The sequence below is a fragment of the Halyomorpha halys genome, unplaced genomic scaffold, assembly GCF_000696795.3.
Source record: "Halyomorpha halys isolate HHAL.00 unplaced genomic scaffold, Hhal_1.1 Scaffold384.1, whole genome shotgun sequence".
Classification (NCBI taxonomy): Eukaryota; Metazoa; Arthropoda; class Insecta; order Hemiptera; family Pentatomidae; genus Halyomorpha; species Halyomorpha halys.
This window is the reverse complement of record NW_027107790.1, coordinates 821,537-839,398: the sequence shown is the minus strand read 5'-3', so window position 1 is coordinate 839,398 and position 17,862 is coordinate 821,537. Positions and strand designations below refer to the sequence as shown.

The window sequence follows — 17,862 nt, the reverse complement described above, 5'->3', positions numbered from 1 at the left end:
AAACATAAATGAGAAGAGAAACAGTATAGTAAATGATTCCAAGAGCCCTAATATTAATAATAACAGCTACTATTATTACATAGTATAGCCTTAAATCCTAAATTAAATTTACTATATCTTGTGAAATATGGCCATTGAAAAGCATAGACCTTGATTAAAAAATAAATCAAGCAAAAGGGAAATAATAAAGAACTTTATGTTAGAATGGTATAGTTGGAAGTTAATATTTATTTCTTGAAGGCCCAAAGAAATGAACCTTGACACTCCCACCTTGGTCAATGATTGTGGCAACTTCAAAGTAGCCCCCAGGGGTCGGCAAAAGGACTACTAGACCCACTTGCCAGACCAGTTCTCCAACTGTTACCAGACAAGTTACCAAAACCAAAACATTCGAGTTCAACTGAAAAAGTGAGTGTTTCTAAAGTTAAACTAACCTAGTAGTGATAAATGCTTTATTTACAAAGCCATGCTGCCCAAATATAAAGGGTTGCTATAATAAACAGCATACTGATCAATCATGTAAGATATAATTTAGATTTAAGATAGGATAGAAATAACAGTTGGCATATGCGAATAGGTTGGTATCTCCTTTTTAATTTTCCAGTTGGAGAATTTAGGGTCATGATATTTAGGTAACCTATTTATAAGCTGGAAGTGGATTACCTGTGGAAGTTGCAGTGTTCACAATGGATTTTCAAGAGGAAGAGTGTAAAGACTTTGTTTTTGGACCATTACCTATTTTTTTTAAGTAAACAATTTTTCACTAAGCCCTATTATCTTGGAGAGACGACTACAAATGAAAATGTTTTCCTCCAACATTTTCAGTGAAATTTATTAAACATAATAACAATATAATTATAGAGACAATATTTTATGTCCTTCATTGGGGAGATATCATAAAAGTATCTAGGCTAAATGAGTATAATATTGTTATCTTTATGCCAATATCACTTCTAAACTATCAGGAGAATGTTTAAAGATAAAATTTTACCTATAATAATAATGTCCCCTCTATTATCAAGGCCATCCATTAGTGCTAAAAGTGTACAAACGATTGAAGCATGTATTTGATCTTGTTTTGTTGATCTAACAGGTGCGAGGCCATCAAGTTCATCAAAGAATATAATAGAAGGTCTAGCTGACTGAGCCTGTAATATATTAATAATAGTAAGTAGAGTATTCATAATAACTGTGAACTTATTCTAATTTATAACAAATATAATTAATTTAATTACAATTTCTTTGATACAAATTATTGTATCAACCCTTTTTTTGTTTTGTTTTTTTAAAGAATTCTGAGACTAATTTTTTTGAAAGAGAAAGTCACAAAACAAAAAAGTTATATTTTCTATACATCTTAATTGATCTGATTCATTTTTAAATAAGTAGATATGGGAAAAAGAGAAAAAATACTTTATTATGAACCTATTAATCAAGTTTTGGATGTAAAAGATTCAGGATTGATATCTCAAAACACCCTTTGAGACATATAAATAACAATAGGAATAGCTGACTTACTTCCATGGATGTCACCTAAAGTATTCAATATAACTAAAGCAGAGAAAATCCAAAAGGCTAATAAATGGACTCATCAGAGATAGCAACAACAAATAAAGTCCAAAAAATGTTTCAAAACTGAGAATCCAAAGAAATATTGAAAGTAAAAAAAAAAAAAAAACTGCTTATTTTCTAACATTCTTTCTGCATCTTTTCTTTCTTCTACTAACATAAAACCTGGCAGTTAATCATCTACAGACCATTGTTCCCTAATTGGAAGGTTGATTCCACAATTTACCAACCATATTTTCATTTCATCTACTGCTTAGAGAATTTAATTACAATACAATAAAATATTGAATAATGAGAAAATATATTTTTGATGTATTCAAGTGTCTAAAAGATAGTGAAAACAAATGTTTTTCAACATGAAAACCAAATTTCATCTACGGTAAATAATTGGTGCCAGAACTCTGATTGTTAAATATCAACTATGCATACAAAATGGCTGAAATTTGGGTGAGTACCGTTCAAAGCATCCACAAACACATACCTAAACTTTTGTTGATAAGTGCTGCTGTCTTCATGTTTAAGTCAGTAACTTTTCTGACAATCTTCTTACATGGCAAATTAGGGAAAGGACATCATAGGCGAGAGTTGGGAGTAAATAAGGGAGGCATGAAACAGATGGCAATGAAGCCATTATTGTTCTTATATTTTTGGAATATATTCAGGTTCAGTAACATACTGACAGACAGAATGATAAAGCATACAAAGGAAACATTTAAGATCACAATTGCAGATATCAATATAAATTAAAAAAAATAAAATTGGTAACAAATAATGCCTACAGTAAGTATAAAATAATAAGTACATTATTAATACAATTTAAGTAATTATAGTTAAGTGTAAGTATCCCATATTCAAACATTACCTCTTCAAACAATATCCTTAGCTGTCTTTCAGATTCCCCAACCCACTTGCTTAGGACATCAGCTCCCTTTCTCATGAAAAATGAGACCTTCCTATCACCAACAGAACATTCATTTGCCAGAGCCCTAGCCATGAGTGTTTTTCCAGTTCCTAATTAACAAATAGATCTGTTAGTTACATTAATTTAATTTTTCACCAAATATTTAAAATAAAAATAAAATTAAGAATAATGCTCTATTCTTCTGACTTTTCAGAATGATAGACAATAGGAGCATGGGGGTTCGTGTTTATGCTAGATATACTGAGAAAAATCATAATAACATGTTGCAACAATCTAATAAGTTCTTATTTTTATTAAATATATTCCAAATTTACCATTTTATTTGAATTCTTTATTAATTGATTTTTCCTTATTCTTCCTAAACTCAGCAAGAAATATGATTGGATTTTTCCCTTCAACTATGAAACAATTCCCATCACATGGCAACCAATGAATTACTGCCTTTTCTAAATATTCAATAATAAAGAGGTATATTTTCAATAATTTTAAACAGGAAATCCTATAAATAATTTAAATATTAAGAACTCAAATTATTATTAACAATATTGACAATTTTTAGAACAGAGAAAATAATCATGTGCCACCTCAGAATCAATCAGCAATAGTGAATTTTCTCACAGCTACTGGATCTGCAGCCTAGAAGCCTACCTGTGCAAGATATGGTTCTCCTAGATCTAGATAAATGGAAAAAAAAAACTCCCGATAATATTGTAATTATTATTTATGAATTAAGTAAGAGTTATATATATTTTTTTCAAATAATAAGCCAATATCCCCAAAGCTTCACTTGAGTTAAATTTGAGTTAAACATGCATGTTTCATGAGTAAATTATTAAGTGCATCTGATTAACCAATCAACACCCGACATTCATATGGAAAAAAAGAAGGACCAATCATTAAAAGAAAACTGACTTTAACAATACAACAAAATAGCTATTTATTTATTCCTAGGTCTTTTTAATGTTATCTAGTAGATTTGACTATAATTTCTGATTCATCTACTTTAATAAAACTTTTAAAGGTAACCTAGTAAAAATAAGATAGTGTATTGATGGTTGAGGCTGTGGAGTGAAATATAAGGAAACACATCAATTTACATACTTATACTTATTAATAAAAACCTTAATTGATGGTTACAAATAAAACAATGAATTAAATTAATGTTTCCCTTACTTCTTAGCTATTGTGATGAGAAGGATTTCAATTAAAAAATTTAAATTTTGGAACTAAAGAAAAACCAATTTTACTTCTGCAATGCAAATAAACACATTATAAAACATTTTATATCACTTTTTTTTTTTTTTTAAGCCACAAAGAGATTTTATTTATAAAAATTTAAAAGAGACTCAAACCAAATACTACTGACCTTAAATGAAATCACTACCCCTCAAAAATATTATAATTATCAATACTATTGATCATATTAACTTAGTTGAGCTAGACACCATTGAATTTAACCGTTGTTAATAAAAAAAAACTACTTTTGCAATTTTAAGCATGACCTAACAGAAACAAACATCAAAGAGAACTTGACACATAATGTAGATTATACAAGAACTCTGTTTCCAGAACTGAATGACTTCTTTAACATGGGGATTAATGAGCCACCTATTGCCACTAAGAATGTGGAAACTAAAGCAAAACTATAAATGAGGCATTATCTTGCAAATCCTATTAATTACTTCAATATGTTAAGTAATTATAAATATATTAAGTTATTTTTCATCAGGTTTAATGCACAATTACGATGATCAGTGTCAGTTCAAAGGTTTTTTCTTAAGCAAGTTTTACTAATAATGCAAGCAGATGAACTCTTGTATGGCCCCAGAACCAAAAAAGGGTGTGAGAAATTGGGTTTGAGGGCTAAAAAAATTACTAGGCACCCTTGTTAGGCTAAAATAATTTCACAGCATCCTTGTCGAGCTAAAAAAAATATAAAAATGTTGCCAAAATTATCCTTAGAATGGCTGAGTACGTAGAAAAATAAGAAAAAACAGTACAAAGTAAAGGCTGGAATACACTTTATGCTAGCTATTTTAGTTGTTTTTTTTTTTAAATATTTTAACAAAAAAAAAAATAATTTTACTCAAAAATTCTATCTTAAGTGATACTTAACAAAATCTTTGTTATGAAATTAAATAAATTCAATTGATTCAAAATAAAAGATCACCAATATTAAGTATGTGACAGAGCTTAAAACCTCCACAAGGTTAGAAATGAACATACAATTGGTATGATTCACCATTCTTCATTAATTGCTTTAAAAATCACAATAATTTTTTTTTAAAAAAAGGAACAAGTTATAATTTATTTATGTAAATACCTGGAGGCCCATGGAAAAGGACTCCTTTGGGAGGGGTCACCCCAAACTGTTCAAACACTTCTGGATACAAAATTGGAAACACCACCATTTCTTTAAGGCAAGTAATGTGTCGTTCAAGGCCACCTATATTAGAAAATTTAATAGACTTGTCTAATGCTACAGGATCCACATCAGCCAACAAGCCAGTGTTTTTATTAATATTTGGCCCCACAGAACCACATAACTCCATCCTGAAACAAAAATATGAATTAGTAATTAATTATATATTTATGAGTATAATTGTGAAAGTATGAACACTCAGCAGCAAAACAAAACCAGACACTTAATATTTTTTATTTGAAAGAGTGATATTTGTTTTTATGGATAATCCATAAACATAGAGTAGGTTTGAATTAAGTCAATAGAAATAATCACTTAAGAATTACAGGTACAGCAAATAATCACTGTAATACATTTTTGTAGATATAGATAATATATTTTTGTAGATAGAGCTGTAATTAGCTGTAAAAAGCTGTAAATAGATTTTTATAACTTATAACATCTTTATTTTTAATTTGGTATTTTTTGCCATTAACTAATATTTTTCTATTCTGGCCAAGAATTATACTTCTTTCAAATGATGATGTATCCAGAGCTGATGCTTTAGCAAGAGAAGACCATAGTGTCCAATATAGGGCAGCCTATCTGGATTGGCTACTCCAGGGCCCTGTTTCATAATGAAAGGCAATAGTATTAGTTCAAAATACAAGTACAGAAACAACATGTTAATTACACTAATACTTTTTTTTTTTCATAACAGGGAGGAGTATTAGAGATATTACAGGAGTTAAAAAGTTCTAAAGTACAAGTTACTATTGTACAAGTCAGTGTAATTGTATTAAGTTAAATCGCCAAGACTAATAATATTAGTTTGTACTTTATTATGAAACAGGGCCCTGGAGGTAGGCAGCTAAGAGCAGAGGGAAGAGAGTGGCCAACCAAGTGCTCAAACTCAATCTAATGATCAACTTATAGTACAAGAGCCAGGAAGAAAAAAGGCAGTTATCTCACCCTAATTTTTGATTACTTTAATGAAAACCAGTAATAATTAGTAGTCAAAAGTGATGAGTCTGCCAAATATAGGTAGGGGGAATAAAAAATGGAGGCTGTTTCAAAACTTTAAAAAAACATTAATTTTTCATTTGGAGCTCTATATCTTAAAAACTACCAACAACACTAGAAAATCTAAGAGAACATTATTTAAAGAAGAGTAAATTTGCTGAAACATTAGCCCTAAAAGAGCTATTTGCATCCAATAGTTCTCGAGATATAGCTTTTTAAAAAGCAAAATTTCTTTAAAATCTACTGAAAGATTAGAAGTTAGTTAATTTATTTTGAGAAATCTATATCTCACGAACTATGTGACGTACAGATGTCTATTAGCACTCAAATTAAAGCTAGTTTAATGGATTATAAAGAAGTTTAAGACCTTTACCTTTGTAGGAATAGTATTTTTCATAATATTTGCTAAAATAAATTGATTTATAGTTGTTCGGACAATAAGTTTGATTTATGAAAAACTTTATTTCAGAAACCATTGGACATACAGATGTCTGCCAGTGCTCAAATTAAAGCTAGTTAAATTTACTACAAAATAGTTAATTATGTTTATCTTAATAGGAGTAATAGTTTTTATGATACTTGACAAAATAAGCTCACAAAATGTTAATTTCTAGTTGTTCGTATAAAATGTTGGATTTTTGAAAAATATATCTCTAGATCCATAAGACGCACATATGTCTGTCAACACTCAAAATAAAGGAAATTTAACTTACTATAAAGTAGTTTGACACTTATCTTTGTAGGGGTAGTAGTTTTTATGATATTCACATATGAATAAAAATTTGGCGAATGAAAATTTGTCCGAAAAACTGTAAATCAATTTATTTTAGCGAATTTCATGTAAACTATTACTCTTGAAAACTATGTACCATAAATAACTTATTAGGGCTTATATTTTAGCAAATTTACTCATCTTTAAATGACGTTTTCTTATGTTGTTCCTACTTTTTAAGTTATAGAGCTCTGAATGAAAAATTAGTTTTTTTTTATCTAATTTGAATATATTTGGTGTAAAAAACAAAAAATTAAAAAAATTGACATTAGCCCTTTTAGAACCAAACCATTGGTATCTATTTCCATCAGTATGTTTAGAGACAAGTCGTCAGTTCTGATTACCAAGTTATATTTTACAAATTCATGAACCTTACCTAATTTTTTCTTTTACCAATTTTGGAGGTCATACACTTGGCATTTCCTCACAATCCAACAAGAAAATATAGTAAATCTTTGATATAGTAAATATGAGCACTCAGCCAAGGGAGATTCACTCAATAGTGGTGGCCAATATAAGAGTAGGCCTCAATAAAAAGCTCAACAATGGAGGATCAGGACATGATACAGCACCTTAGACCCACAAATTATGTAATTTTGCACTTCAACAAGTAATCATTGTGAGATAATGAGGAGCAGAAAAGGTAATAAATAAAGATTAAGTAGAACTATACAATACAGGATATTGGCTGTATGGCGAATAAAACAGTAGATGCATCTCACAAAGGAGAACCCTACCAACTGGGATGTGCATACTGACTTGCTTGACAGAAGATATCTGAAGCGAAAATAAAATGTTCTATATGTAAAGGCTGCTAGAGTGTGCTACCAGAAGAATAAAAGCCAGAGACTAACTTTTTGTTTTTTTATATTTTTAGATAAAAAATTACAGAAATGAATCCCAATCCAGATAAATCTATGAGTTATTGACTGCAGTCATCCATATTTGTGGGAATTGAACAACTTAAAATTGAATTTAAACTCTACTACATTACATTCAATCAATTTGTTAAGTTATACCATAAAAAAGTTAAATTTAATGTATGAAATTATTTAATATTCCCGTGTTCAACAATGTTAATGCTGCGATGGTTTTATTTTAATAAGAAGGGGAGAATCATTAATCTTCTTTTAGAGGTTATAAATAAATACATACTTTTAAAAAAGAAAAAAAGAGAAAAGGAAGAAATTAACATAACTTGTAATTTAATTTTCACAATTGAACCATATAAAACTGAATAAATATTTATTTTAATCTCATAAATGGGAGACAGAGTTCAGAGACAGAGATGGTGGTGTCAACATTAAACCTTTGGGTTCACTAAGCCTTTTATTGTATTTATTTTTGTTATTTTATTTTTATTTATCGTTTTATGCAATTCGTTTCAAGGCTATCCTTCCTTAAAATTTCAAATTTTTAACTTCATTTAAACCTGTAAATGCACACAGTTATCATAAATCACCTCTCATTTAAAAAAAACTTGAATGGCAATACCATACACTTATGTGAGTTAACCCCCCAGCTTCAAAGGCAAGGGGCGAACTTGACTTGAATACTTGGTTAGATTTAAAAAAATTCTCAATGACTGGTAGTTTTCAAATAATTTCCAATAGAAAAAATTTAAACAGAATTCTCAGTCTTCAAGGAATTTATGGAATCAAAGCTGCTTATTTTTTTTTTTTAAATGCTTATTTTTATAACACTTATCTTATTATTTTTTTTATCATTTCTGATCATCAATCAAAATGAAATCAATTCATATTTAACGACTGAACCAAGATATGATGATAATATTACTAATATTTTCATGTTTAATGAAAGTTCTAATAAATATATATAAAAAGAAAATTTATGTATTTCAAAATAATTTCTATACAACTATGTAATTCTAAAATAAATACCTAAATTGAACATAGAGGCATAAAAAACCAAAGCCTCTCGGAATGTTCAACTTTTACATCATTTAAATGAATACATATGAATAGGGGGCAGAAGTAGCAGTGTGGCAACGCGCCAGTCTACCAACCCTAAGGTTGTCAGATCGAGTACCAGTCTCATCTGGGCTTTTTTCAAGCATAAAATAATACAAAACTCACACACAACCTCTCCTCAGGCATTTGTGAGGCCCGTTAGCCAATGGATAGCACTCACAAAAAATATGCGTCGGAGTGACAAACTCACTCTACAAAAAAACCACGCCAAGAAACACACAATGTATAAGGAAATACATCGCATGAGTATTACATGAGGAATCATGTAAACACAAGAAAGAAAACAAAGGCACACAGAGGGAAAAAAAGAAGGAAAGGAAAGAAATATTAATTTTATTAGAGAATCTCTTAGCCTATCAGCAGCTCTAAAAAAAGAAGGAAAGGAAAAACAAGAGAGAAGCCAAAAGTAATGATATTTGCATGGTCTCTAAGGCCGTTCCATGAAAAAAAAAGCTATCATATTAATTTTAAAAATATATAGAATAAAATGTAATCAACAGTTTGTAACAGACTTGAATTTGTTTAAGTCTTTAAGTTGGTGTAATTGGACATTTAATATAAAAATACTTTAACAAATCTCGAAACGTTGCTGATGATATGAAATAAACTATTGTATTTTAATAAGGAAGAATTTGTGTCATTCACTAAAACCATTTTAACAAATCTCTTATTTTACTTACTTAGCGATGTTATTCTTTTAATGTCTTCAAACCCTTGTTAAGAGAGACATCCATTAGATACTTTAAAAGGAAGATGAGAGATAAAAATGCTTAGTCAAGAAAAGTTTTTTTTTAAAACGGCATGTAATTACACTGAAAATGAAAACTGAAGTCGTAGAAGATAAATCCGGAGATTTATGAGACACCGAAATCAGGAAATACAATAGGTTCCCAAAAGCTATTATTCAAACAATAATCAAAGACAAAAAGACACTGATAAATAAAATAATATGCTTCCCAAATTGATTTAAGAATATGTATTTACATTTAACAGTACTTAGCTCAAGTCACTTTACAAAGAATAGAATCTGGTGTAAAAGGGAGGACTGCTGTTATACTGAAATAAAAAATTGTAGTACATACCTGTTTCTCGATTTTCCTTTTCCTTTTTTCCTATCACGATCATAACCGCTCTCGGAAGAACTAGTACTGCTAGAAATGGAGTCCCTTCTCAAAGTAAAAACTTCCCTTAAAACTCCTCTACTAATAGGCTCTATAAAATAAAGAGAGATTAATATACTATAATTTACAACAATCTAAATAATATTTCTTAACATGCAACATCTAATTGAACCATTTTGTTAATTTTCAAAATATATTTGGTCCCTGTAAATAATGCTTCATCGAATGTGCTATAATAACTGAACTTAGCATGATGAGTCATGGTGTACCAAGAATTTTAGAGCCCCAGTTAAAATATCTTTAAATACTGAAGAATAATATGGTATGTTAAAAAAACTATACAGTAAATACTAAATAAGTACTTTTAACTTTTACTTAACCTTCCAGCAAGCACGTTGGAGTATAAAGTGCGCCACTTGGGGATTTTTCATAATATCCAGCCAGTGGTTGAACTTTCACTTTCACCCCCTCTCTCTATTCGTTCGTCAACCCCTTCTACCTGTTATACGAGAGTTATTATGTTAACTGAAAGTTTTTCAGTTACTCAAATAATTAGTTATTCCGTGTAAACAATGAAAAAAATAGTGGCGCACTTAGTAAGCCACATGCCTCTTCGTGAATTATTAATTCTTCTATTTATTTTACTTTTACATGTTTTTCACCTCGAGAGGATAATATTATTTTTACCATGTTCATTAGTTGAAGAAAAAAGACAAACATAGACAAATATATTATTTAATTTTTTTTTTTTTGGTTGTAGTAATATTTTAAACTTTTGAGATTAAATGTCCAACTGATATTTCATTTTTTTTTTTTTGCATTATGTAATCTTGAGTTAAGTTCAAATTGGTAAGAAGAATGTACGTCATCATCTTTTACTTTCAAGCTGTTGAGTTTGGGGGTTCTTTGTGTCTTCTGGTTTCTTACTAGGGATATTTGATTTCGGAGTATGACCAGGTATTGGTCACCATCTATGTTGGTTTTTCTAAATGTCGGAACATACATTACATTTATCTTGTCAAATCCAAAAGCTACTGTTACCAACAATTATTACTATCACTTATTATTAACAATTAAAATTACCAGTCTCTATACAGATAGGAAAGTCTTAAAAGTTCAATATTAGATACAGGAACTGTTACTTTTTTATATAGACCCTAGTTGTTATATAACAAAAAAAAAATAATAATCAAATGAAAATATATCAATTGACATAGAATTTTAAAATAAATATTGTATCGATACATTTATTTGTGTTTAAAAAAAAAAAATATATATTAATAGGAACTCCAAAGTAATTTAAGGTTTTCAATTAATTCTAAACCAAATATTGCTAATTTTGTTATTACTGAATGACATTTAGAAAAAACATTTTAACAATAATTTTAAAAGTTAAAAGTTGCAAAAACTTGTAGCTAAAATAAATATCGATGAATTCAAACGTATTTTGCATATCTCAAAATCAACATTTATAATATCTTTGATTAGAATTGGAATAGACTTGGAAATATCCAAATGGGAAACACATTGAAAAATACAAAAAATTGGACTTCTCCGGTAATGATTTGAAATAACAAACATGAAATGTAAAATAAAATCATAAACACATAGGAATAGAAATAATAATAAAATGACAATCGTTTTAGACAACTCTTGGTCTAGAGTGTACAATATTTTCAGAAAGAATACACTTTTAATTGCTAGTGATGACACTAATAAGAAAGGCTCCCAATTAAAACAAATATTAAGAGCAAATTAAGATTAACTGTCTGCCCACCCAGCACAATACCTCAACTTAAAAACTCTTAACATATATTTCTGATGCCTCTGTGGAAGGTAGAATGGGTCAATAGAAACAGGCCAAGTTCTTTAACTGTACAATCTAGGTTATCTTAGACAATAGACCTAAAAAAAGTCTACACGATTCATTTAAATCTATTTTGTGCGCATATATGATTATCTTGTCTTCTATAAACCAAAAGAAGGGAGATCATTATTAAAATATCCAACCTGCTTTATAATATAGAGAGATTTGATTTAATAATTTAGGTAACTGTTTTATACAAAGAATTTTGATGGACCATTAAACAACCTTCACTAAACACCTAAGTTTGAGTTGAAATTAATCTTTGTAGTTTTCAAAACAGCAATCCCTTCACTATTCAGGATTGTAATACTTTGCCTTATTTTATGTATGTATGAGGGTGGTCCGGAAAGTTTCCGACCTAAGAAAAATACAAGACATTTTTCTGAATTTTTTTTTTTTATTTGTGGACATAAGTCTCCTTGTAACTCTACACTTCTCCCAGTGATGCGCCCATCTTTGTAACCCGTCCAAAAAGTGCTCAGCATTTTTCTCTCTTCATTTGACGAAAATCTCTGTCCTCCGAGCGCATTTTTTAGATGAAGGAACAAAAAGAAGTCGCTTGGGGCTAGGGCTAGATCTGGTGAGTAAGGTGGACGGTCAAGCAGTTCAAACAGTAATTCGTGGATTTTCACCAAGGCAACCGCAGAGACGGTGTGTTGTCTTGGTAAAATAAGATTTTCGTTTTTTGGTAATGTGGCATTTTCCCACAAGTTCTGCCTTCGGCTTGTCAAGTAATGATGCGTAGTATGCTTCTGTAATGGTTTTTCCTTTTTGAAAATATTCGATTAAAATAACTCCATGACTATCCCAAAAAACAGCCATCACTTTCCCAGCCGAGCAAACAGTTTTTGCTTTTTTAGGAGCCAGGTCCCCCTTTACAGTCCACTGTTTGGACTGTATTTTTGTTTTATTCTACAGTAATTAATTGGCACCAAAACTCGGATTTATTGCACCAACAGAACATTGGAAATGTTCATTCTAACACATTTTTGGTCTACGTGGCACCTAAAGTGTGGAAAGCTTTCTCATATCGACTATTACATAAACAATATGTGTCCAAAATGGCTGAAACTTTGGTGGGTAACTGTCAACAGATGAACAACAAAATTCACCTACTTTTATTTATGAGTGCTGCCATCTTCATATCATTAAGTTAAGGAAATAATGTAATTGTTATAAAAACAACAAATTTTTATAGGTTGTCTTCTTGAGAATGGCCTGAGGGCCAAAACGTTGCAGAGTTATTTAAGAATAAAGGTTGAGAGTAAAATGGATCAAAATTGTGTATATTAATAATAAAATAAAACACTCTCAAACAATCATATAATAAATAATTAATCACTTGCTTTTATTTACGACTACTGCCAACTTCACGTTGCAGTCGGAAACTTTTCAGACCACCCTCGTACATAAAACTAATGATGGAACAGTCAATAAATGTCATCGTGATAAGGCAAGAACATGATAGATCGAATTAACTAATTTCACTGATGTGTTTATTGTGAAATATTACAAATGATGAATGCAGTACATGCTAGCAGCCATACATATGAATTTAAGATACTTAAATAATGATCTTAGATGACATGATGGAATGTGGTACATTTATTTCCTCAAATGCATCCAGCAACCATTTCTGTAATCACTAATCATTGTTTTATCTCCAACTGTTCCAAATTTTTTTTTATTAATTTCAAAAGTTAGTAAATTAATGTGTTTCATAAAGAGACAAATAACCACTCAATCGGAACTATAAATATACTACTATCAAGTAATTTTTAACTTTACAGGAATGTGGAACTACTCTGGCCTATCATCTAAATTAGAGAGTGAAGGCATTATTTAAACTTACCCGCTTGAAATCTCTCGACAGTAGGTTTTTTCTGCCGCAAAGAGTATTTTCTCTGCACCCTAGCAGCATTACGTACACTTCGTAAACACAATCTCTTAGGGCGTGGGGGTTGGGTTGACTCTTCATCAGATGAAGAGGTTGAATCAGAAGATGACTCTATAAGTTTTGAAATTTATCCATAAATAAACAAAATTAATTAGATAAGTTGATAAGTTAAAAAGATTAGGGATAACTTATTTAGACCATAAACACTTAATCCAGTGTTTATACAGCAGTGAATTTTTTGTACAAAAGAAAAATCGGACATTGTTTTCTATTGCTTGGTCTTCAATATTAGGACTTTTCACCAAATTCTTAATTCTTAATAACCTATATTATTTCTCTTAAAACTTTATAATTTTATTTGTTCACTAACTCTATTTACATAACTATATATTTTTCATAATGTTGATATGAAAGAGCAAAAATTAAAAATAAGACATGAACTAATTGTTAGGTTACCATAGTAAGATTCCAAATACAAAGCCTTGGGTTTCTAAAATACTGGCTAGAAACTCACTAGTCAATGTTTGGGCAATGCAGGCATCATAAGGACAGAAAGTACAGTACCACTTAATGCTGGTATAATGCATAATGCAGGTTATCTTACATCAACAGTTTAAAAAGAAATAAGGAATAATAAAAGGAAGATGGTCCAGGTGCGGTCAAAGAAAAATTCAAATAGTAGTTAATCGCACCTGGATCATCATTCTTTTAATATTACACACCGTCAATCACCGATCTTCCATTACCTAGAAACAATACATCACAGCAAGAAAAGTTTATTATGCTATTTTTAATAATCTTTTCACCTCTGATCCCTGAGAAATTATTGTTTGGAGTCTTGGAAAGGTAAACTAGGACCAAACTAGTTACTGAATGAAGAAGGAGGCAACATAACCAAAGCTGAGAAAGGTTATATTCATTCAGAAAGCTGATCAGCAGAAAATAGAAATGTTGACTGGTGAGTTGTTTACCAATACTTAAGAGATTCAGGGCTTTGAGTTTTATCATCCAATTATACACTAGCTTTTGTAATATTATTTTATTGGATATCCTCAATTAGTTTACATAATTTTACTCTCAATTTATTTTTCTTTATACCGTACATATCATTATTCATTTTCATCTATATTTATTTTATATTCATTCCATCAAACTATTTTTGATGGATATTTATTTTTAAAATTATTATTTTTTTTTTAATCACAATTACTATTATTTTTGTTTCACATCTGTTGTAGCCTTGAAGATAGTCAACAAAGGCAGGTGTGCCCAAAACTTTAATTCTGCTATTTTTAATAATTTTTCACTTCTGATCCCTGACAAATTATTGTTTAGTCTTGAACAGGTAAATTAGGACCAAATTGGGAGATTATGTTTATGAATAGTTATCAAAAAGCAGAACACTGTACATATATCTGTGCGTAAACTTCACTGAATAAATTTGTCAGTCATTGCAGAAGGAAATAATATACCTTTCAGCTAGTTATTATAAATTAAATTCAACCTTATTCTTATCTAAATCAGAAGCCAACAGGTGGCTTTGTAAATTTCTCTTTTTACTATTTCAAAGTTATTATTTTAAGTATTTTTCATTCGGGTATCACCGGCACCCAACATAGAACAAATAAAAAATATTTCACAAGTCCGTCAAAAACAGAGTAAAAAGCATAGGATAAAAATTTCAAGGAAATATGGCACTGATTTGGGATATAGAAGTAACAAACAACAATATATATCATTAATATTGTTAAGTTTTAGGAAAAATTGGATTTATTTTACACCATATGAAGCACTATTTTCGGTATTCATTCACCTAATAAAGAAGATGTGAGATGAGAGGAAGGAGGAAAGAACAGAAAAGGGAAGATATTGGAAAAAAATAATGATGACAAGAAGGAACAGGGGAGTGAAACAAAATAACACATCACGCAATAAGTCCCCGGTCTGACATATATGGCAACATTGTTGACAGACCCACATTATTTCTGGGTAGTACCAAACTTCAAAAAACACATGTCAAAATTTCATGGCATTCTGACAGTTAGTTAAGAGATTAAAGTTGTTTTGGTGATCCCAGTTTTGTAATTTTCAAGACAATGGATAGAAAGGAATTTCGTGTGTTGATTAAACACTGTTTTATGATGGAAAAAAAAAAAGGTTCAAAGCCAAACAGTGTTTAAAAGACTGTAAAATAAAGTTATGTAAGATATCAGAAAGTAGTGTCTTTATAATTTTACATGAAAATTTGGGCATACACAAGTTGCTTTCGAAGTGGGTGCCACGTTTGCTCACACCGGACCAGAAACTCATTGCCAAAACTGAGGCCTATTTCGAGAGCAAATACAAATTGTTTTACATAAAGGGCACTGAAAAGTTAGAGGAGCACTGGAATGAATGTATCACTCTTGAAGGAGAGTATGTTGATGAATAAAGTGGAATTACTAAAAAAAAAAAATTTGTTTTTCTTGGTTACGCCGGAGACTTATTAAGTGATATGTTAAAACAGGATGTAGCATGATGAGCAGATATACACATCAATTATCAATGCATACCAATTATCAATTAGCCTCGGTATCAATTATAATTACATTAGGAAATATCAACTGTACTGCAAGATCACCTACCACTCTTTGTAGCTTGCCGTCTTCGTTGTTTTACTCTGGCATACATATCTTCATACCCATTCTCAGTGATGGTATCTCGAATTCCATTATCTTCACTTTCTGCTTTCTGAAATAAGTCATCATGAATGATCCCATCATCAAGTTACATGTTTAAAGCTTATCATAATCAAAGTATCCATAGGTAATTAGTAGAATCTTACAAAATCTCTAGGACTAGAACCTAAGGTTATTAGTAGTTTTCTGATACTTCCATGCAGAAAAATTAAGATGGTATACTTTTGAATAAGTAGTAGGTAAAAGATGCAGCTTAAAGAAGAATTTAAATTATAAAAGCTCTTAGGTGTTAACAACACTAAAAATATAAATGCAGATAAGTGCACATCATGGTTTGTGTGTATGTGAACAGCCTAGTTTAAAAACAAAAAGTTGTATGAAACTGAAATTAGACAGTGAATGTATATAATTTTAGCATAACATAATTTTTCCGAAAAAATCGACTTACCAAAAGTTTCACATTGTATAATCGATTATACACAATAGGGCAAAAAAAACAAAACAAGCTAAGTCTGGCCACTTATTTGACAACTTCATAAACAACAGAGTTAAAGGGAAAAAAAGAAAGAAAAGTGTGAATTTAAATTCAATAAAAAAAAACCATCTTCAAAAGAATTTTATTCATTTAACAATAAAGAAATATAACCAATATAATAATTAATCTATAGTAATAGGAATAGCTACGCTAATAGTTGGAATATCTAGTAATAATCAATAAATAAAAGTATTGAATAAATACAACATTAAAAATAAAATGTTCTTCTGATATTATAACAAACTGTTCTTTTGATATTATAACAAACTGATTGAACAGTTCAAATTAATAACAATTTATATGACATTTCAGTTTGTAGTTCATCTCATTCATTCAATCTTCAAGCAATTTTGATACACCAAAACGAGAGTGACCAAAGAAACAAAAAAAAAAACAAAAAACTAAGTCCTTTTACCTTGTTAGGTTGTGAACCTATTTATTTGAGATAAAGCATCAACAAATATCTACTGAGGAATATAAATGTTAATAATAATGGTGAACTAACAATGTAGGTTTATGTCATAGATAACATATCAGTAACATTTGGTTACATATCACATATTATGTTTATACAACAGTAAAAAAACAACTTATTTTCTCTTGTTTCAAAAAATTTTTAAAACAAAAACAAAGACGGGTAAGCATTTGGAAGAAAATAAAACCAATTCTGGGGAAAAATAGAAACATTTTTTCCAAGAAATAACTAATTTTCAACAATAAGAGTAGTATAATGTACTATACGAAAACCAAAGATTATAGAAAAATTAATATATAAGAAATAAAAAAGGTAATGGAGAGTGATGAAAGACTCGCAAATAAAAGTTTTGTTCCAATATGAGTTGTACTATTCTCAAATTGGGAGGCGCATGTCCGGTGAGGTTTTTCTGTTTCACCAGTCTGATAGATGTTGTGTTTCAATAGTTGTGAAACAGTTTACTTTCACATGAATTACTAATCACGAACTCCATAAAATCATTCCTAGTATTTTCAATATTAATTTTGTAACAATGTAATATTAAATAAATGTTTAAAAGCATAATGTAAATTTTAATGAACAGTTATATTTTAAAGTAACAGAAATAAATA

General features: G+C 29.7%; 1 protein-coding gene across 3 annotated transcripts in view; it reads right to left on the bottom strand.

Annotated features, from left to right (window-relative positions):
- LOC106682021 (ATPase family AAA domain-containing protein 2) overlaps nt 1-17,862 on the bottom strand; it is a 75,278-nt gene that overhangs the window by 32,650 nt on the left and 24,766 nt on the right. For all 3 annotated transcript variants that reach the window (XM_067046127.1, XM_067046128.1, XM_067046129.1), the window contains 6 exons: nt 16,188-16,293; nt 13,519-13,674; nt 9,761-9,890; nt 4,815-5,044; nt 2,432-2,580; nt 992-1,148 (listed from right to left, as the gene is read on the bottom strand). In XM_067046127.1, coding sequence (XP_066902228.1) covers nt 992-1,148; nt 2,432-2,580; nt 4,815-5,044; nt 9,761-9,890; nt 13,519-13,674; nt 16,188-16,293 — 928 coding nt within the window. The remainder of the gene's footprint in view (nt 1-991; nt 1,149-2,431; nt 2,581-4,814; nt 5,045-9,760; nt 9,891-13,518; nt 13,675-16,187; nt 16,294-17,862) is intronic.